Here is a 23,360-nt window from a genome sequence, read left to right on the forward strand (position 1 = left end):
CTCTCTTAGTGAACACACTGGTCCTAAACTCCTGAGTTTTCCCAGGCCATCAACCCATATAGAAGAGAATCAAGTTGAGAGGTTCAGTTGGGGTTACACATCATGACTCCTGAGCTCCTGACAAGGATGTACGACACAGGAGGGATATGGAGATTTTGCCTGAACCTTCAAGGATGGAAGGGATAGAATTAGCAAAGTCAAATTTCAGCTGGGGTTTATATTGCTGAGGGACGTAAAGAGCAACAGGAAGTGCTTCTTTAAGTACATTCATATCAAAAGGAAAGCTAAAGAAACTTGTCAGTGAAGAGGGGACCTTGTGGCTAAGGACACAGCGAGGATGAGGTACTTGGTGCCTTCTTTGCCTCAGTCTGCCAAGTGCCTTAGCCTGGCAGCAGAGCTGTGGGAGAGAAGCTATTCCCACAAGAGAGGAACGTAGATTTAGGGACCACTGAAGCATGGCAGACATACACAAGCCCATGGGATCAGATGGGATGGATCGAATGATGCTGATGTCATTATGAGGCAGCTCTCCATCATCCTTGAAACACTGTAGGGATTGGGAGAGGTTCCTGATGACATAGGGGGTAGGGAGGAAGTGTCACACTTATCTTTAGAAAGTTAAATATGTCTTATAGGTCTTATGTGCTTAGATATTTAAAATACATATTTAATTTTACCTGACATTGTAGTTAAAGAGAAAACAGGAGAGGACAGAAATGAATTTTTGCATACTGATGTTACTATAGCAGACTTTATTCAGCTTTGCTGTGAAGGTCAGCTGTAATCTGTAATTATGAGAAAAGAACATAACTTTCAATTCTTTTCTGATTATTAAATAAAAAAGCAAGGTTTCAGCACATACTAAGTCCAACTCACTAAAATATTGTGTCAGTTTTAGGAAAAAGAAGCTGTTTGCATAGGTCTTTAAAATAAATTACATTAATTCCTAATACCTAATTCCTTAGGTGACTTCAGATTTTCAGCCCCTCGTCCTGCCACCCGATCTAAGCTCTTTAGCCTTACCTTGTTGGGACACTTACAGAATAGAGTCTCTTCTTTGCCTTTTCAAATCAGAGGCACGTGTATTGTGGCTTGCTTGCTTTGGGCCAGTGGTTGCAAGTAGGTGGTCTCCCTGAGCTCAGTGGGTATTAGATGCAGGAGCAGACTGACCTAGGCAACTTATACTTTCAGTTTTCAAGTAAACATCAAGGAAATGGAGGAATGGTCTTGGCTTACAAGGTGGAATAACAAGTTCCATTTGGTAAGTCCGGTAGGAATCTGAATTCTTATCTTCAGTTTAAAAGAGTAAATCTGAGCGTGTGTGTACTCCACTGTCTGTGGAAAAAGTATTAGTTAAACGGATTTTAATTTTTAGCATGATGTCTTGCCATGTTCTGTCCCATTTGGACCACTAGTCTACCATGAAATTCCTTCTTTAGTACTTGACCAGCCATTTGCCAACTACCTTTTCTAGCTGGATAATTGTTCATCACGTTGTTGAAAACAGGCTGCCTTTGCTTGTTTCCTACCTGCAAAATTGTATAGTTTTATTTAATGATTTGTAAGGCATAGCTACAAAATGCAAGGATAGGTCCTGTGGATATGATTCAAAATAAAAATTGTATCAGTCCTTTTAACGTTTTTCTTCACAAACATGGATGATAAAATGCTGGTATAATCATTAGAAATTCAGAATAATTGCTGTTATAATTTTCATTAATTCCTTTATTACTATCTTTTCATCTTAAGGGTTTTTTTTAGCTTGTTGCCAAATGATCTCTTATATCTTGATAATGTTCCTTTTTGTCAGAAATTAAGAAAATAGTTGTATTATTTACAAGAAACTATAATTCCCTGAGTCATGGTATTAAAGGCACACTCATAGATGTAATGTTAACTCTTTCAAACAGAAGTTGATTTCCAGAAGCTTGGATTTCTGTTTTGAAACTCTCTCCACCTGAAGAAACTAGGAAAACCCAATTGTTTTCATCTGTTTCTCTAAAATGTAATTCACTGAAATGCTACAAGAGAGCCAGATTTTAATAGAATCATAGAATCATAGAATAGTTTGGGTTGGAAGGGACCTTTAAAGGTCATCTAGCCCAACCCCCCTGCAATGAGCAGGGACATCTTCAACCAGATCAGGTTGCTCAGAGCCCTGACCAACCTCACCTTGAATGTTTCCAGGGATGGGACATCTACCACCTCTCTGGGCAACCTGTGCCAGTGTTTCACCACACTCATTGTAAAAAATTTCTTCCTTGTATCTAGTCTGAATCTCCCCTCTTTTAGTTTAAAGCCATTACCCCTTGTCCTATTGCAACAAGCCCTACTAAAAAGTCTGTCCCCAGACTTCCAAGTCCTTATGTTTGATAAATGAATTACATCAAGGATTAATTTATTCACAAAACCAAGCTCATGATGCAGTGAGTTTTGTGAATAGGTTGGGATACAAAGAAAAACACAACACTATTATGTTTTGGATATATAATAATTTTGTGGGTATCTAAAGTCCTGATCAGAATCTGTGAACCGTGAAGGTCAGATGAATGCATAGAGTGGGTTTTGAACCATCCATAAAAAATAATATAGTTGTGTATACAGTGGACAGGGAGAAGCCTGTAAGTAGATGTATAGAAATGAATACCAACAGAAGATAGTTTGCATTCAGAAAAGTGGCTTAAGAGGCAAATAAATGTTTTTTAATTAATTTGACTCTATATTTGATACATACTGAAGTTATTCAGTTGGCAGAATGCTGAAAATAAAATGACTGCTATAAAAGAAATCTTTTTTTAAAAAATGTGAATACTCAATCCAGAGTACTCAATTCATTTTCTTACTGACATCCAGTAGCCAACTGATACATTAGAAACATATGGAAACACTAAAAGCACTGAAAACAACTCATATATATATTAAATAAATGGCCCTTGAGCATTACACACTGACAGCTGCAAATAGAAAACTATTTCCCTACATCTGAAGCTACCCAGACCCTATATATATTATATATATATTCTTATGTTTATATATGTGAATATGTATATATATTCTTATGTTCAACACCTCTCTGTTGTCTAACAGATAAAGTAAGAATATTTAAGTTCTGAGCCAATTGCTTTCTTATTTTATTTATAACTCTTTTGGTCGAGTTTGGTCCCTAAGAGTAGACAAAGTCACTTTACTTAAAATCTTACTGAATGAAGACCGCAGTCCCCCACTGACACGCAAACAAAAATGAAGGAAACCGTTTGCAGTTCTGTCACAACCACCTAAAGGCACTCGGCAGTTTTCCCGCAGCTGGAAAATCACATCTATCGAAAAGGAAATAAAAAAATTTATCAGAAGGCAATGCACTCATGACATTATCTAAACTGCTGTGAAAGTGCTATGGCTATTAGAAATGCATTCTAGCTGCCTCTTCAAAATTAACTCCTCTCCCTCTTGTCCTTAGAAGAGCTGTTCCCATCCTTTGCTTGCTGCAGGCGTAGTGCTGAGCTGTGTCCCTCAGGCGACGTCTCAGTTTACTCTCCCCATCAGGTCCAGCTGTAACTTTTTAATGGGGCCACAAGCAGTGTTGGAGGGGCTGCGTATGTAGTTCTACTGGATTACATTCCTCAGGGAGGAAAAAAACCCAAAAAACCAACAAAACTGATTTTGAGTAAGAAACTGAGCGTAGGAAAACTTCTGCGCTTGTTTTGTATATGATAGCATTCGTTTGTACAGAATAGGTCTGGGAGTGGACTAAAAGAAGCATTGGCAGAGAGACTCAACTGTTTAAATTTTTACATTTCAACAGATATTCAGAAATCAAAAAGGGGTAGAAGCCTAGAGGTGAAAATATAAAACTTTTGGAAATGTGCAAGGAAAGACAGAAAGGAATGACAAGAGCAAGAATTCTGATGTCCCTAAAACCGTAACAATTCTAATTCCGTCTCCACATTCATTCTCTGAAATGGCATTGATAGGGACAGCGAGGTTTTATGCAAAACACAGTCCCTAGATACTAGGGCAATGGAAAATACTAGCAAGCAATTCCTTTCTATTTTACATAAGTATGAAAGCAGGCAGGTGCCATTGTTTCTTGCTGGATATTGGTTCAGGAATTAAAAAAAAGAAATCTACCTTTTATTCTTTTGTCCTGGTGCTAAATCTGTTCTGATGCTTTGAGCAACTTCTACGTTGTTCCTGAAAACAGTCTGCCTTCAGAAAACGACTGAAGATTGCTTCCGTTTGGTTGCAGGTTCTTGTGTGTTTCATTGATGGTATTTTATTAATTAATATCAGTTTTCTGATCTTCAGTTTTCAACAGCTGCAAGAAGCAAAAAACAATAAGTATTATATTTGTGGAAAAAATATTTCTCATTTCTACAGTAATCAGTGTGTTTCAACTAAATGAAAATTTACTAGTAGAGATACAAAATCCACTCATGTTCCTATGGCTATGATGATGAAAAGTAACTGAATGCTGTGGAAAGGGATCGGCTGCAGTGAAATGGGCAGGTAAACTATGGCAGAGTTTCTTGAAATGAGCTCATTTCATTTTGTTTTAATGGTGGTTTGCTTGTCTATACGCATCTTTCAGTGCTACTTCTTGGCATAAAGCTTCCAGTTACCTCATGTACCTACATTAATTTATGTTCACAAAGCCCTTCAGAGAGGAAATGAATTATTTCTGCTACGTATTTGGCTTACAAAAACCAGAAAGGAACCTCCAGTTTATTTTAGATCATGGAAAAAGTGATTTAGCCAAGATCACAGAAAAACACCTACAGAAGAACCCACTTTACCTCAGTTTTAGCTGCTATATCAATTTCCCTTTATTCTGATGGTGAATGGTAGACACATGAAAAAATACTTTATTTATTAAAAAAAAAAAAAGCGCCTTAAAATGACACAAATGGGCCCTGAAAAGAGAAATGGATTTTCTCTGCCTCACAAGGGAGGAAGAAATTGGTCTGGAGATTCACTGCAGAGAAATGAGTGAGTTATTTTGCTGACTGTCAGTGGTAGGTAACAATGTAATTCAATAAGCGAGGGCCAGGTTTGAATAGATAGAAAATTAATCTTCAGCCACTATCTCCTGTGGGATTTTCTGGTGCCAGTATTGATTGCATTTCAGCTCCTGACTTGAGAGAGAAATTGGTTTGGGTTGGATTTTAATTATATTCACATGCTGGATTACTTTCCTTCAAAATATGTGTTTTGGTACTTTCCTGAAAACAAAGTTTAACTGGGTATTAAAACTGTACCAACCAATGCCACAATCTGTCAGGCTTTTGATAGAAATACCAGACTAAACTAATTAATAACATTGAGATTTTCCTTTTTAATCTTTCCTTTTTTTTTTTTTTTTCCTAATTTAGATGTAGGTTACTTGTAATTCATAAATTTTTGCAAATGAAAACTAAATAGTTTTTACTTTTTATAGGAGGATCCACTCTAAACATTGGATGTGTAAGGCCTGGCACAGCATTAGTCTTGCTGGTCGGGGTAGTGGCCCAAGTGGGTACAATATTAATTTGCCTCTAGTGCTTCTGATACTTGCCTGTTGCATGCAGAACTAGCACAGACTATTGGATTTAATAGCAAAATTAATGCTGTGTGAAGGAAACTACAGAACTTTGAAAGGATTTCGTCGTTTGGTGTCTCAGGGTTTTAGGGGGCAGATAGATGCATTGTTTCAATATCAGAGCTGTACATCACAAACTATTCCCAGGAAAAGTCAACAACTGGGATGCAAAAGCTTCTAGGTTATTTTATGTAGTTCTGATAGATCCACTGCCCTCCATCAAGGCCGCAAAGGTAGATATAAAATACAGTTCAGCTGAAGCAGCTGAATCAATTAAATTGAGAAAAACATAGCTGAAGTGTTTTTATATTCATTTTTTGGGTTTGGTATCATGGAATATTGGTAGGAATAATAACAGATCCAGTCTTTATCATAGTCATTTGGAGGGGGGGGGGGCTGCATGTGTGTGCTGTTAGAAATGTGGGAAATAGACTGTGTTTGAAAGTTTAAAGCATTCAGGTGGATTATTTAAACTCTTTCAGTTTCAACAAAGTTTAATCAAATTTTGGCAGTAGACTTGAAGCTTCTTCCATAGCACATGAGTGATGGAAGAGGCTGAAAGCTAGTATCTATACTTGGAATGAAATTGAAATACCAAGCAGAAGAAACATGGTCATTTTATGTTCACATGCTTCAGGAATTTCAATCAAAAATCTAAATATACTGTAGTATGAAAACTTCTGTGCAAGACCTGCTAGGATGGACCTTATGGTTTGCCCCCTTTCTCTTTTACCATCCCCCCTCCCTCCCGAATATTTCTTGTGGAAAATTATTTGGAAAAAATGACACCCACTCATTCTGGTATTTTATTATAATAATGCAGCTTGATAGTCCCCAATTCTTTTCTGAAGTGTGCTGTGAAAGCATCAAGAGTTTGTAGTCATTGGTACTAATTTCAGAAATAAAAGTGTTAGGGTTTTTTTTAAAATCAAATGGCTTACAGACAGGAGACAAATTTTCTCATGTGAACGATCTATTGTTGAGATTGCATTTGCAGAATTAGACAAATTCATTACTTTGAGTAGCATGAAGCCAGAAGATAACTTGTGAAAAGAAGTCCAGAATTTGCTTAGTGTATAGCATTCCAGTGCTGGGGGGGGGGGGTAGGGGGGTGGTGGTGGTGTGGGAATTCTGTGGGATAATGTAGAAGAAAAAAAAACACCAAAAACCTATGTAAAAATTGAGCCAAATTACATTGTCTGAACCTATCCTAATGCTGTGTCATTTCAAATCATAGAACACATAAACTGTTACTGATTGTGGCTCCAGTTTGCACACTTCAAAGTAAGTTATAATGGTTTGTGGTGGTTTGACCTTGGCTGGCCACCAGGTGCCCACCAAGCCACTCTGTCACTCCCCCCTCTGTCACTCCCCTGCCCCAGCAGGACAGGGGGCAGAAAATAAAATGACAAAAAACTTGTGCGTCGAGATAAAGACAGTTTAATAAAGAAAAGCAAAGGCTATGCACAGAAGCAAAGGAAAACAAAAAGATTTATTCTCTCCTTCCCATCAGCAGGCAATGTCCAGCCACTTCCTGGGAAGTACGGCCTCAGTACACGTTGCCGTTGCTCCAGAAGACAAATGCCTAATAACAAATGCCTCCCTCCCCTCCTCCTTTTTCTTCGCTTTTATTGCTGAGCAGAACATCATATGCTATGGAATAGCTCTTTGGTCAGCTCGGGTCAGCTGTCCTGGCTATGTCCCCTCCCAGCCTCTTGCCCACCCCCAGCCTACTGGCCTTTGGAGGACGGGTTTGGAGAGACAGCCTTGATGCTGTGCAAGCACTGCTCAGCGGTAGCCAAAGCACTGGTGTGTTATCAACACCTTTCTAGCTACAAATACAGAGCACCGCACTATGAGGGCTCCTATGGGGAAAATTAACTGCATCCCAGCCAGACCCAATACATGGTTTTACTTTCCGGTAGATTTAAGAGTGGCATCCTGGATCAAAGCATTTCAGGCTGCGTTGTACAAGTACTTCCTGCTTTTCTAATCCACATTCCAAAACTAAAACATTACTGTCTTAGAAGCATCTAAATGCAAAAGTATGATATTCAGAATTCCTCTGGCAATGTCCATAACAGCAGATCATTGTGTCCACTAGAACTATTAATGAAAATAAGGCCACACGCATGAAAGTAAAAGGCACCATGTGGTCTTAGCTGTTCTAAGGAGAATAATGTTTTTGGGTAATTTACACATTTTATCAATTTAGATTATTTAATGCCATGATATACCTGAACTTTACCTGGTAAATGCATTTGCTTAAAGAAAAAAGATCATCCCTTACTTCGAGTATTAGAAGTTATGCTTTCCTTTCTGTCTCATCCATCAGAGTGGGGTTAAGTACTAAGTAACAAGTTTAACTTCTTAGCATAAGATGTAGTAGCTATGCAGCATAAAAGTAGTCAAAATTAGTACCCACCTTCTTTTCTTCCAGAAGTTTAATAGACTTGTATTGTGAGATTCATCTCACCTAATTCTAGACAGCTGTGTTGCAGACTTCTCCATCTAGGTGAATTGCCCTGGGGCTACCTTTCTAGTCAATGGAAAGAAGGAGGCACTTCTAAGGCATGATTCATGTCATGGGAAAATAGGTGTCTAATTGAGATGAGATGAATTGCACTCTAAAAATGCCCATTTCTCTTCATTGACTGTGAAGGCAGCCTGGGGTGATGAGCTCAACACTGCTGTTGTTGAAATCAGTGGATGTCACTGGTTAGATGAGCTCTGCCCTTTGTGTTTCCAAAGGAAACCACCTCCTTGAAACCCATCTGGGATTGCCGCTTACTTCAGGCAACATTTGAACCTATACTTAGTATAACATTTGTCTGTAACCCTGTGATGAAGCAGATGAGGAAACATATGCAGTTTAATTAGATCACTTTGGGGGTAAGTTAAAATTTTGCTGTCTATACTTTGAGAGGGGATAATAGACACAGTAGTAGTATATACAGAATAGCCTCAGCACACACATGCCTGGCTGACCAGACAGGTGCTTCTTTGTCAGCACTATTTTTCAAGCATAATACATTTTCAAAAACTGATGACTCTGTGGTATTAAAAATGTCCTTATAATTGCCTAAAATTAGTAGCCCGAGTAATCATTTGGTATCATAGCTGATTCATTATTGATTTAAGTGGCAGTCTACTCATGCCATGGGGCCTCCTGTTCCAGCTGCAGCTGAGCCAGCTGAAGGCATTGCAACCTCCCCTTTGGTCTGCACTACCTCCTTGGTTTCCACACTTCATGCAATTTTTGTAGCTGAGTTAGAAAAAGCCTCTGCTTTTCAAAATTTTTAAAAACTAGTCCACGTGACTGAGTGAATTGGAAGGAATCAAGAAGCCAGGGTGCAGACTGGTGAGAGAAGATGGGAACCCAAGGCAGGCAGGTGGTGGTGAGCACCTGAGTGTTTGGGAACCTTTCCACCCAGGCAGCTGTAGCCAGGAGAGTACATGCGATTTCATCAAGACTTATTATTAAAATAAACCAATGAACAAAACCTGTGTCAATCAGAAGTTCTAAGAAGGCTTTATTTCCTTTCTTTGTCTGGATGTGCACCACTGTTTCTCAAAAATCTATTTATGAAATGTATATTAGTGGTATCATTGTAAGATTTGTGATTTACTATATAATCTACAGAAGGAAAAAATGAGATGTACAGTATCTATATTTAAGATTCAGTACAAATTATTACATGTAATAAAAGGTAAAGTATTTGCCTTGCATTATGGGTGTAAAAATTCCATGCACTTATGAAGTTTAGGTGTGTAAGGTGTTAGGCTCTCACTTTTCTTTTGCAGCTCTTCATTTCACTGAGTTGCATTGGGTACCTCATAATTCAAAATAAAGTATACACAAATATTTCTGGACCGGGAGCAAATAAGTGTTTATACACAAATGCAAAATGTTAGCTAAGAAAGAAAGGCTATGAGTCTGTTATGTAAAAAAAGGCAAACTTGAATGGAAATGTTTTTAGCATGCTTTGTAATATTTTGCCCTTTACATGTCTTTCTTTAAAAAGCCTGAAAAGAATGACACTGAATCTGGCAGCCAGAGAATCAGACCAGTATTTGAAGAAGATCCTGTTTTCCGACGGCAAACATCTTACCAACATGCAGCAGTCCACATACCAACAGATATTTATGAAGGCTGTAAGTAGCATGTGAATAAAGTGATTTTATTTTAATATTAAGCTTATTATTTGTGTTCCATTCTTAAAAACAAATAAACTCCAAACACAGTTTTCATCTCCATTTTTAGTACAGATTTGCTGATACTGTCTTTTTTTCTTCTTTCAATAGTACTTCAGATATGTGCTGTATTAGGCGTATGATTAATCTTATGAATTAGTAGGAGGCATCGTAAAAGAGATCCATTATGATTGGATCTGAGTTTCAGAAATGGAACTGGAGGTGAAACAAAACTCTTACATAGTCTAATTTTCTTATCTATTCTTTCTCTGTGTTGTGTTCTCATTTAATACAAGCAATTCTTGACAGCTCTTCTTTACGTGGTTTTGGCTTCAGGCAGAGATGAGTACTGAAAACATTTTTGAGTATCCCAAAAGCATATACAGTTCAGGCAAATAACATGCTGTGCGAGATGGTAGCACTTCTATTGCATGCAGTGTAGTTCCGGAATTGGAGTAACAGACTTTAGCAGAGAATTTGAATAAATTATTTCTAAACTATGTGAAAAATAATATATGTATATGCATATATTGCTGAGGAATCTTTAATTGCATTTCAAAATTAAATACTTAAGTTATCTTTCAAGATGAAAATAACTTCCTTTTTCTGTGCTCATCATCAAGAAAAAATCATTATCCAATGAAAAGACATTTCAGCATTCAAAATGGCTGCATATTTTTAAAAAGGGGAAGAAACATGAAAGAGGATCCATATTTTTATTTTTTTTTATTTATTTAGGGTTCTAATTTCAAGTATGCAGTCTTTCTCCTCTTTCAAAATCTCATCAAGAGGAAAGAGACCCTAATGTGACCTGAGCTCTTTAAAATTCATGGCCACAGCTTCGTGCGGCTTATATAAATGACACAGGGATGAAAATGGAAATGTCAGTATGATGGGGGAAAGAATCATAGTAGCTCGTATTCTTATATGGTGTGCTTGACTGACGGACCTAGAGGATTACTCTCAGCTTCTGGCTTTAATAAGTGGTAAAATGCACCTTAATTGCAGGATCACAGGGAAGAGACAGGCTATTTCCTTTTCTTTTGTTTGAAGCGTATTGATACTTCACTGTTAAAATGTTATAAAAACTTGCCTCCAGTCATTAGGATGTTTGTAAACACCATGTGAACTTTGATATAAGATTGTCATCATAAGAGTATGTAAAATGTTTTGTTATTGTGTTGAATTTAGTATTTTAGATGGTATTCCTAAGGACACTTGTGTCCTTTAAAAATAACTTGCTAGGTAGCGTTACTGAACAGCCTGTTAACCTAAAAATGAAGACAGGCTATGACTTCATTAGGAAAGGCACAACTTTAGTATCTAATTAAATTATAATACACAGAAATTATAAAAGACAGAAATGTACATTTCTTGAGAGAGGTAACTGCATGTGCAACATACATGGTTAAAGAGAAATTCATGATTCCTTGGGTCTGGGTATTGTATTAATTACCAGAGGTGTGGAAGCCTAGAAAATTACAGGGAAGACTGTAATTCTGCATCAGTAAAATAGTCTTGTTGGGTAGCTGGGTAACTTTTGGTTACAGATTGAGTTTTCAGAGATAACAGCTTGAGAATACCTAAAGATCACAGATTTCCCATCAATAAACACAAAAACCATCACCAGGTTTATTTCACAGTAACAAAGTTCATGTGCCATCTGAAATGCAGTGAGCAATTAGAATGTAGTCATTCACCAACAGATTTCCAAAAGCAGAGTTTAATTTTCTTTTCACAAGCAATATTATCTGCAAGCAATTTTTATAACCCTAGAAAGAGTGATAACAGATCTTGAAAACTGTTGTAATTTTTCTTCCTGTTCACATGAGCAAAACTGTCATTTCTTGATAGAGGTTTCAGTGCCCACGATAGTAGGGAACAGGTGTACACTTTGAAAATAGTTTGCAATAAATCTGCAATTCCTTGACTACGTCACAGTCTGCTAGTGAACATTTACAAAACAGATATTAGAACAAATCCTTCTGAGAAACAGTAGATGAGACACAGTTTACAACTTTTTATTTCTTGGAAGCCAATTTTGTTGGACTGAATTACACCTTGAAAGCAGATTTCCTTTTTCCCCCCCCTTATTGTATATGTTTTGTAGGATGCCAAGAGAAACAAAGAATTGCTCTGTGGATCTCACAGAACAGGTTTCAATGACTAGATGTTTCACTTGCCTACTCTTCCTTGAGACTGGTTTTCACTTCTATTGCCTCTTAAAGTAGCAGGGTTTTGTCTCCAGAGGAGAGGGACAATTACAGTTAGAGCCACGCGCGTTCCTAAATCTGAATTTTCAGTTGGATCTGTTGATCATGCTTTGTCACGTTGATTATTTTTTTGCTGTATGAAGCTGGGAATTTGAGAATCACTGACTCTTAAGCAATATGTTATCCATGGCAATCTTTCTTCCCTATTGAGGTTTCATTTGTATTGCAGTTATTAACTATGATTTTTAAAATATGAATCAGATACTGAATTTCTGTCATATGAAATTCTGAATGTGTGGATCCATCCTCCATCTAGCTCTTTGAAACTGGGAAACCAGTTTAGCTAGTACCTCTCTAATGGTGTGCCACCTATTTAAACCTGACAAAATAGTATGTGCTATAAAATATTCTTTGGCTTCCTACATATACAGTGATTGGCTTATTTTGAAATACAGTGATGAGCTACTGATGAAGTAGTCCCTTTTATTTCACCATAGAAATATGTGACAAATCATTACAAAATATCCATCCAGGTTATTACCTCGTGGTTTATGTGATTGCAGAAAGAAATATTATGAAAGTTATTTTTGCTTTCTCTCCTTTGTATCTGATGCCAAAACCTTAGTAGAGACAGGGAAAAATCTAGGGATTTAATTTATTTGCCTGTTTCTGAGGATTACAGTCCTACTGCAGGAGAGGGCAATCCCAATAAAACAGACCCAAATCAAGCTTTTCATTCAGTATTTTTCAAGAGTTCCATTTAGGTTTTGAAATAAAATCAATCTGCTGCTGAAAAGAGTACAGACCCTCAGGTCGTCTTTCTACCACATGCACTGGGAATTAGTCATGCATTTCCTATTAGTAATAACAGGAGTCTTGTTTCTAAATCCCCCTTAAAACTGTACCCTGCTTATCCCTAAGCAGAATATGGGAACTGCAGGCCAGAAGTAAGAGGAAATCCTCAGCAAAGGCAAGTGAGGTTAATCTGCCTGGTGGATGCCACCACACATTGCCCTTACCCCTGAGATGCATAATGTACCATCTGCTACAATGGTTGCTCTAGAAGTAAGTCTGTACTGGTGTTACAGTTTTAGGAAAGGTGTTAGGCAAAGCACACAAACAAGGATTGCTTTTTTGGGTGTGATTAATCCTGCTTTACTTCCTCTAAATCAGAAATTGAAATATTGCTTCCACATGTCGCTAGTTGATCAACACTGAAGAGTTGATTAAAGCGTCAGGTTGACAGTAATGTGTCTTGAACATGACGACATCACTTTGAATATGTTTGGACAGCTACCAGCAAGAAAAAAGGCTTCCCCTGCTCAGAACCCATTAAAACAGTCATAGAGTTACGATTAATTGATGGTTCTTATAGCTTAATGAGCATAAAATACACATACTGTTTGTTCATACCCTCCCTTTATTGGGATGGCAGTCAAAATTTTGCTGCTTCTTAAAATCTTCTAAGATGTATATTATTTTTTTATAGCAAGTTTGGTAGTGGACATCAATTTTACCTTTGTAGTGGTGCATCATATTTGTAAATATTCAGCTATTGGTAAAGTGTTTTGATATAATAGTGCTTAGTACCGGGGGGCAATCAAAACTTTTAGGAATAACTTGAAAAATTCTGTTATGATGCTACAGTGATTTTTATCTTGACTAGAATTTTATCTCTTTGACTGGAATTTTTGTATTATTGAACAATTTCTTCACTTTCTGAATTTCTGAAAATTCTGAATTTTCTTTCTTCTTGGATATCTCAGGCTACGAGCTTGAAAGGAAGAAATATTCTTTGGGAAGAAACTTAGAAATGTTGGGAAATAAAACCATGGGAGCAAGAATATTCCCCCTTAAAATAAAACCCAAACCGACACAAAAAAACTAGGAAAAAGTGCATTGTCATTTATTCATGGAAGGTCTTATGTGTGGATAATAAATAAGATTTATTCAGGAATCAAGATTTTGATAAAGTGTTGTGGAAATATTTTGGCATGCTACATTAGCATTCCTTAAACAGTTAAAGGAGCAATAAAACTTCTTTGTACTTTTTTGTATTTAGGTTAAATAGTGATAACAGACAGGCAAGACAGTTTTATTAATTAAATTACTTGGTTCAAAATATTTTAAGATTAATGCTTGATTTATTTTGGTTATAGCTGAGAAACTGAACCTATTCAGAACTATTTTTCCCATGGTTTCTTCTAAGGGATAAGTGAAAACCATTGTTTTACTACAGCTGGGATTGAAAAATTATTGTTTCAAGTCTCTGATTTTGTGAGGGTGTGTGTATGTTCCCACCTTTAAATTTGGAAATAGAAGTTGGATTATATCATTATGTATGTCTCGTGCAGATGGCATGTGAGATTACTGTTGGTTCTAATTTTTTTTAATATTTTCAATTATTTTAATCAGTGAGTTATTTGTGAAAACATGAAATGAGTGAAGTGGACCTTTAAATGAATTTTCAGTGTCAGCCTGTTTTAAACGCCAAACACTGTGGCTTCGGGTAAGCGTAAAGCAAATGTTAGTTGCAGCTAAGTCCCTAAGTACTGTCTGTTTTTTTCGATATTACACCTGGAAGGAAAATACTGATGCATAAGCTTAAGCAAAGAACTCTAGGGCCAGTATTACTTTTTATCTTCTGACAATTACAATTTTTTTTGCCCCCCAAGTAGCTTACTAAAGTTCCCCGAATGAACATCTTTTTAAATAAGCTGCAAAAAGAAACAGCTTTTCTAACCTGATGAAAAACCTTGTTTCTGTCAGAATTCAGAAGGCCAAACAGCTTGAATGGTATCCTCCATCATGAAGAGGAACTCGTATTTTGGTACTGGGGATACATTAGTTTTATTGGGTAGATGGTCTAACATATTTGCCTGACATCAAGTTTACCATGACTTCTGTCTTAAATTATCAAAATTTAAGATAATAGGGCAGGATACGGAAAGACTGTCTGGTAACCAAGGTTAATTTATTCCTCCTTGAATGACTAAATTGCTTAGGTACATGCTGTTTTGAAGGTACTAGCTATAGTAAGGAATTGTAGATTTAAAGCAATCTGCCTGATAATGATGCATGCCAAAATGTTATGATACCACATTCTCAATCTGAATATTTGCAAATATATTTTGGTCTGGAAAGTTTATTCAAGACTAACTGATTATTAAATGTAACATAAGATTCTTAATGGGAAAAGAAATAGTGGCCAACCTGAACTAAAACATCCTTCTGTTATAATTCTAGGTACTCTTCTAGACTTGGATTGTCTTACCTTAACCATTTTGAGAAGTCAATTTAGAACCTAAATGCCATAGACTTTCATAGAGATGTAATTTTCTGAACGCAAATTTCTACTGAAAGTGGGTCTTTTGAAATATTCTACCTCTGAACATAAAGAAGTGTATTTGAAATGAATCAAGGGTTAGCCTTGTAAAAGCGATTTATGACTGATTTTAGTTGCTATTTGGTATGTATTAGTGTGGGAGCTGACTGAAAGATGGATTTATGAGATTGTTGACACCTCTTAACACTCAACATGTTTTCTGGAATGTTAATTTATATTTTCTTAAAACTTTTTGAAAAATAAGTTCTTCTTTAGAAACACTGGGGGAAAGTTATATAACATAGTAATTTGTGCGTTAAACATTTGGGCTAGTGTTTGAATTCTACTAGGTTTTGTTATTTGCCTGAAGTTGGAAACAACAGATATTAATTTTTACATTTCTATCAGTTATTTTGTGTTAAAGAGTTTTCTCAGCTAACACTTCAAGTACTTCTGCAGCATAGAGCTATATTTTAAATATTTTAGATCAAATCAGATCATTTATGATTTGATCTAAATCATGATTAGATCAAATCATGATCAAATCAGATCAATCATCTCAGCAGAGAGACCACTCACAATTCACTAGCAATTCATGATGGGGTCTTTTCTTTTTCATTATGAAGCCTTTTATCCTATAAAGCCACCTGTTACAAGGATGCCAAGAAGTTATAGGGTTGACTTTATGATCCTTTTGAAAGAAGTTATCTTCATAAGGTGCTAGTGCTCTTCTTTTACTGGTCATTTTTACTTCCAAATTGTTTTATTTTACTATGGCTCTAATTTTTTATTTTCATTTCCATCTCCAATTTTCTTTTATTGAGTAAGCATATTAACACTGCATGTAGGTGTCCATGCCTACATTCAAACATTCTAGTTTTCTCTGATTCAGTTTCAGTCAGGTTTCCAGAGAATCCCAAACTTCATGGTTACTCTCTGTACTTCAGTGGAGAAATGCTCTGAATAGTTCTGATTCCTGACCTTCTAGGTCCTGATTTGTCAGCTGTAGAAGTTTACCTTCTGATTGATATCTTTAAAAATCTTTTTTTTCCACCCTACTTTACCTTTATTGAATAAATATGAGGTATTTAAAGAGATATTTAACAAACAAACAAAAAAACCCAACCTTTCTATACTGCTAAAACATAAAAACAGTCAGGGTGCTGTACTAACACAGAATTCCCCATGAAAACCAAATTCCAGAAAACCAAATCACATTTACTATGTTAACCATTAATTCTTTTTAAATGCAATAAAATACATAAAGAATTAAAATTTTTATCCCATTAAATCCAGGAGATGGTTAATGTATTTCCTTTTATTTTGCTGTTCATGCTTTTTGTAAAAAAGAAGCAAAATTAAAATTTTGAATTTGGGTTTTCAATAAAACATGGACCTTAGCCATGGTCCTAACCAATTGCTGTGGGTTTTTTTCACAGTGACCCCTTTGGGGACCACCAACTACCAAACTTTCTATATTATGTAGTTCCTGTTCTTTTCACCAGAAGTTCATCTGCATGGATCTCTGCTGTGATACAGTCTTCCTAAATACTCAAAGGATAAGATCTACTACTTGTTTAATATTTTTAATATCTTGATGAGATGTGCAAAGCCATACCAGAAGCCAAACTCATGACAACTGGTTAAACTGGTTATTATGGTTCTGGCTTTAACAAAATAGAAAATCCTACAATGAAGAGACTTTCAGGACTTTTCTCTCCAAAGTTTTTTAATTTTTAAAACTCAGGGTTTTAGGCAGAAAGATGCCAAAACACCTTTGCATTTCTACTTTTTTTTTCCTAACTGTATAACATTAATTTGCATAGTTTGTAATAAAATGTGTGAAAAATAATTTTCTGGTAAATTGAATGCTGATTATCATTTGGTGTGGCTGCCTTTCACTGCAAATTTCTTGACCATCAAATGTGGTGTGTATCCAGAATTATCTTGGACATTATAGCAGGTCTGGAGATTTCTGCGTCTGTTAGGCTGCTTGACTAAGTAATAAATGTTGAAGCTGTGCATACTGTGTTGCGTTAAGAGTTACTGTCGCATACAAATAGGAGTCTGAGGAGTGGCTGGGGGGGAAACCCTCCTGTTGAGTCACGAGGTTCAGACACGACCCCCTTGCTTTCTAAACTCCTTCTCAGAGAGGAGTCTAGGGGCGGCTAGGTCCAGTCTTAGTCTCAGACTTGGTCAACGGTTTATTTTCTAAGGACTGTGTGTGTAGCCACTTATTAGTTCAGGGCTTTCGCTAAGGCGACAGCATCAGTTTTACACCCCCCAGTCTGGTCGTGTTGAAGGAACTATCACGGCCAGAGCAGTGAAGAGTGCAGTTTATTAGAGCAACAGACACACAGATTCTTTGGATTACCGGTGATAAATTCACTGTCTGCGAAGCACATGCAAATACCAAGAATATGAGTATGAATAACACGGCCAGACACGAACAAGTATATAACACGGCTGGACAAGAATATAAGTAACACGACCGGACACAAACGCGTTAAAAGAATAAGAAAGCGACTCTATAGAGATTTCTAAGTTTTCCGCGGAGGCACTTGATATAACCAAGTGTTCGACTCTTACCCAAAGGTGTCCCGATGGGGGGGAAGAGAGGCTCAGCGCGTCGACTGATCCCAAACGTCAGAGTGGTACATGATGGTGTCTCCCCCAACATTCTCTTTCTCTTAAGCTATTTTATACTATCTTTCACCTTTCGGGTGGAGCTTGAGTGACTCTAGTCATACATACCTTTGTTTAGGATTGCTGTAAAGTTTTCTCGCTTCGCTTTTAAAGGTATAAGCTAGAAAACTTCAGTGCGCAAGCTCAGTGAGGGATGGTCGCACCTTGGAGGTGGGTAGCTTTTGGGATGGAGGTGTGTTTTGGTATTATAATGATGTTATAATGAGCAAAGTTCACCAAAAGGACAGCATTTTGTCAAAAACGTGGCAGGCTGTTGGCCCAGGGTAGTAAATATGCAGCTTATCAGTTCCATGACACCTTTAAGTTCCCCTATTATTGCAGAGCCTGGCCGCGGCATCTCCACACCGCTCCACCCTCCGGGCAGCGCCTCTTAGAGTCAGCACACCAAGTTCCCCTGGCGTTACCAACATCTAAGGTTGCAGGCCTAGGGAACTCCCATGGAATGGATTCCTTACATGTCAACCACATTCCACCTGGGGAGCTTCTTCAATGCTGTGCCTTACCTAAAAGTGTGAATATAAGTTCTAATTTTTAAGTTACCTCAGCCATTATCCCACATACTGCCAAAATGTATTTTGGAGGCCAGGTGATTACTGCTGCTCCTCAGATCCCTTTCCATTCTTTCTGCAATATTTTCTTTCTTATGCACAGCTTGGAATGACAATTAGTATTGAATCCTCTTGTACCAAGAGGGGAAAGTTGGCTCTGCAGTAAGGTTGACCATGTTCTTCTGGTAAAAATAGCTAATGGTGGCATTTGCATTTTACAAAGCAGACTGCAACGCAGAACATTGAATATCAGTAGATCTTTATTATTGGACATATTAAAAAAGAAGACGATTTTAATGAAGATCTTGAGAGAGTGATTGATTCTGGTGTGTGGAATTCTCCCTATGCGGATACTAGTGGAAGGTTTCTTTATGTTATAAATCTGGCTTAGCTTTGCAAAATAGGTTGATATGGGGTGTATACATTGTCCAAGCTTTGTATTGGTCCTCAAGGAAGGGAAAATGTCACCTCAATCCTTTGTTCAGCTACGTCACCTAAAAGCCTCTGTCGATGTGAGGGATGGCAATTGTGTTCTCACCCCTGCTCTAGAGCAAGGGAAGACCATCAGGAAGTTACTTGAGCTTTCTGTAATAAGTCTTTTAGGATTCGCAGGAATTTTTGTATAATTACTTCTTCAAAACTGTTTCCAGACAACTATAAAGGAGTGTAGGAAGAAATATTTGTTATATTTGCAAGCTTAGAATGAAAATAAATGTTTAGATGTGTTTCAGTATGTCAAATAAGTAGATATGGTGAGTTAAGTTGACTACTAGGAAAAATGTGGTAAATTGCAAATTGCTTGAAGTAATTAATATCTAACAAGAAAATACCAATTTGTGTGAAACACTTAATGAGAAAACAATAAAAGGTGTTCTGTCTAAAGGACCTTAAAACCTACTTTAAATTGAAGTGTGAGGGGTTTGGGAATCTTTGGTTATCCTGACAGTCTCTCAATTCTTTTTTCCCCCTCTCCTCAAACAAGTTTCCCTTCTTATTTCATACTTGGATGTTATTTTCAATTTCAGTATGTTGAGATGTGGGGTAAGGAATGAGGAAGGAGAGAAGAAGGGAAGGAGAACTATGGCCTGCCCCGGTTTTTTACTCTTCCTCTGTTCTCACACAAGCTGCCAACTATGCTCTAGTTGTAAAGTTTACGCCCTCTGTGACCCTGGGCAGAGCTGTGGAAGAGCTAACGTCACTGTGCCGGCAACTTCTACCTCCACCGCTGCATCTCTGCGGCACCCAATGGTGTTGACTGGGCTGAAAATGCATGTGCATAGCACAAAGATGTGCAAATCCTTAGAGATGAGGACAAGATGTTTTAAACTCAGTAGTATATTGTAAGCTGCATAAAATAAACAACATACGTTGCTAAGAACAAGTGCCTTGAAGCATACACAGATAGCTTCGATACACACAAAAATACTGTTTTAGAATAATAAGCGTTTGTGTTTATTCTTTACCTGACCCACACAAATTATGAGGAAGAAAAATAAAAATAGTATCTTCAGACTGTCAGTTTTTTCACTCTGGAAATGTGAAATATCTCTATGCTCATTAAGATTTTTAGAAATGTCGTAGTGTTTTGTCTTGCTTTTAATATCTAAATGTTCTAATATACTTATTATCAACAGAGTGCTGAAAGATTTCCCCCTGGAAAGAAATCTGGTTTTCAGCTTTGCGGTATAAAAAGTTTGAAATTTGTAAAACCCATTATTAAATAATTTGTCCTCACATTTGAGAAGTCTTGTATTTCCAGCCTGTGATACCACAGTTGCAAATTTTGCTCTGTTTACAGGACTCTGTTTACAGGACAACACAGTTGCAAATTTTGCTCTGTTTACAGGACAACCAGGTGATCAGGCCCAGTCAGCATGGGTCTATGAAAGGCAGGTCCTGCTTGACCAACCTGATCTCCTTCTATGACAAGGTGACCCACTTAGTGGATGAGGGAAAGGCTGTGGATGTTGTCTACCTAGAATTAACAAAGCCTTTGACACCATTTCCCAATGCATTCTCCTGGAGAAACTGGCTTCTTATGGCTTGGATGGGCATACTCTTCACTGGGTAAAGAACTGGCTGGATGGCCAGGCCCAAAGAGTTGTGGTGAATGGAGTTAAATCCAGTTGGTGGCCGGTCACAAGTGGTGTTCCCCAAGCTCAGTACTGGGGCCAGTTCTGTTTAATATCTTTATCAATGATCTGGACGAGAGGATCAAGTGCACCCTCAGTGAGTTTGCAGGCGACACCAAGTTGTGCGGGAGTGTTGATCTGCTTGAGGGTAGGAAGGCTCTACAGAGGGATCTGGACAGGCTGGATCGATGGGCTGAGGCCAATTGTAGGAGGTTCAACAAGGCCAAATGCTGGGTCCTGCACTTGGGGCACAACAACCCCATGCAACGCTACAGGCTTGGGGAAGAGTAGCTGGAAAGCTGCCAGGCAGAAAAGGACCTGGGGGTGCTCGTGACTAGCCAGATGAATATGAGCCGGCAATGTGCCCAGGTGGCCAAGAAGGCCAATAGCATCCTGGCTTGTATCAGGAATAGTGTGGCCAGCAGGACTAGGGAAGTGATCGTCCCCCTGTACTCGGCGCTGGTGAGGCCGCACCTCGAATCCTGTGTTCAGTTTTGGGCCCCTCACTCCAAGAAAGACATTGAGGTGCTGGAGTGTGTCCAGAGAAGGGCAACGAAGCTGGTGAAGGGTCTAGAGCACAAGTCTGATGAGGAGCGGCTGAGGGAACTGGGGTTGTTTAGCCTGGAGGAAAGGAGGCTGAGGGGAGACTTTACCACTCTCTACAATTACCTGAAAGGAGGTTGTAGAGAGGTGGGGGTCGGTCTCTTCTCCCAAGTAACAAGAGATAGGACAAGAGGAAATGGCCTCAGGTTGCGCCAGGGGAGGTTTAGATTGGATATTAGGAAAAATTTCTTCACCGAAAGGGTTGTCAAGCATTGGAACAGGCTGCCCAGGGAAGTGGTTGAGTCACCATCCCTGGAGGTATTTAAAGCACGTTTGGATGAGGTGGTTAGGGACATGGTTTAGTGGTGGACTTGGCAGTGTTAGGTTAATGGTTCGACGCGATGATCTTAAAGGTGTTTTCCAGCCTAAATGATTCTATGATTCTAGGATTGTAGTTATAATTATTTTTAAAGAAGTATCACCTTCACAAATGGTATGTTCAGTTTTAGTTTTGAAGTGAGGAAGATAGATAATGAAAGGGAGCAACTGGGAACAATTTTATGTAGGCATATGTGGTTTTGAATATCCTTAGAGAATGGCTTTTTGTCTATATTTCTATAATTTAATCTTTAAAGGTTATAACAACACGTGGAATGTATCTTAAGGACATGGCTACTATTTCTTTATTTATTACTACCTGATTCACTGATTTGGTTGGTCCACTTCATTATTTCTGCCATATGAGTGCATTTCCAGTCATAACTATTAGGAAGGAGTAATATGTAGTTTAATAATAAGGGTTTTTTTCCTGCAATACATAAGTCACAGATTTTTTCCCATTATTGGGGGGGTATTTTGTGATGTTTGGACAGTGTAGTTTGAAAGTAAGCTTTTCTATATGTGTACATTTATCTATGTATACGTATATATATGTATGTAAAAAGATATTTAATAAATACTACTGAACTATGTGCAATTCATACTGTTTTCAGATGTTCATTTGAGAATAAATTACATCATCTTCTATGCATCATTTAGATATCTCACATCAATTAATTTTAAATTTGGGTTAGATTACTACGTTTTATGGTCTTGCATAGTGTACAAATACCTCAGTTGCTTCTCTGTGTCAAAAGTTGTTTTACGCCAAATTAGATATGGTTATTTCCCTGTCTGACACTAGTTCCTTTCAGATTACTGTTTCTATCAATAATAACACATTGGTTTTATTGCTTTTCCATCTTGCCTTCCCTGGGGTCTCTCCATCCTTTAGTCTGTATTTGCCTACTTTCACTCTTCTTTTGTATAAAGCTCAGCTCTAGAAAATATTTAGCTCTCTTACAGTTGTACAAGCATCTATTTGAAAATGGTGCCCACCACTGAGTAAAATTCAGTTGTTACTTCTAGTGTGTGTCCTTCATCAACAGAAGATCCCAAGATGCACCTCACAAAACCTATCCATAAAGTAACGATTTATCTTCATGATCTTCTCACACCCTTTTTCCTTTCTTTTTGCTGATGGGGAAGATAAAGATTAATTCTCATTTACTGCAGGGTAAGTGCATGCATGCAGCCAGTTACCATTGAGAAGCTGATCTGTAGTTGTACAATCAGATTCCAGTACACTCCCTTTCAGATTCTTTTAAGCCTGAAATACAGGTATTTTATAACTGGCATATGATGCAAACTTCAGTTCTTTCAATTAGCTCTTGTCTTCCATCTCAATAAGAAGCCTGCACTCATAATCTGCCTTTTTTCTTCTGCTCTTCATACAAATCTTAAGTTCTTCCTGTTTTTTCTTTTTCTTTTTCTTTCTGAAGGTAATTTTGTCTTCTCTTTTCCATATTATATATTGGTTTATTCTTATTTTTCATGGGTTCTGGTCTCTCGGCTGCCTTTTCCTCTCTTCTGCTTGAGTCTTCATTTCCTCCATTTTCTTTCTCTTGCATGTAGTTTATGAATATTTTTCTCATTCCATAGTGAGGATTCTGAAGTCCTCAGTTCTCTTTCTCCTCCAGGAGTCAATATGCCCCTCTGCTTTTTCCCTCACAGTCTTTTTTTTTTTTTAATTTTAGTCATCTTATTCACAGCTCGTTCTTCTGATCCTCTGGTTCAGCAAACATC

General features: G+C 37.6%; 1 protein-coding gene across 6 annotated transcripts in view; it reads left to right on the top strand.

Moving 5' to 3' along the window:
• The window catches only part of CACNA2D1 (calcium voltage-gated channel auxiliary subunit alpha2delta 1), a 440,093-nt gene that overhangs the window by 246,314 nt on the left and 170,419 nt on the right, over positions 1–23,360 (top strand). For all 6 annotated transcript variants that reach the window (XM_072858469.1, XM_072858441.1, XM_072858480.1 and 3 more), the window contains exon 6: positions 9,601–9,730. In XM_072858469.1, coding sequence (XP_072714570.1) covers positions 9,601–9,730 — 130 coding nt within the window. The remainder of the gene's footprint in view (positions 1–9,600; positions 9,731–23,360) is intronic.

This window comes from Ciconia boyciana, chromosome 1 (genome assembly GCF_034638445.1).
Source record: "Ciconia boyciana chromosome 1, ASM3463844v1, whole genome shotgun sequence".
In the NCBI taxonomy this organism is placed as follows: Eukaryota; Metazoa; Chordata; class Aves; order Ciconiiformes; family Ciconiidae; genus Ciconia; species Ciconia boyciana.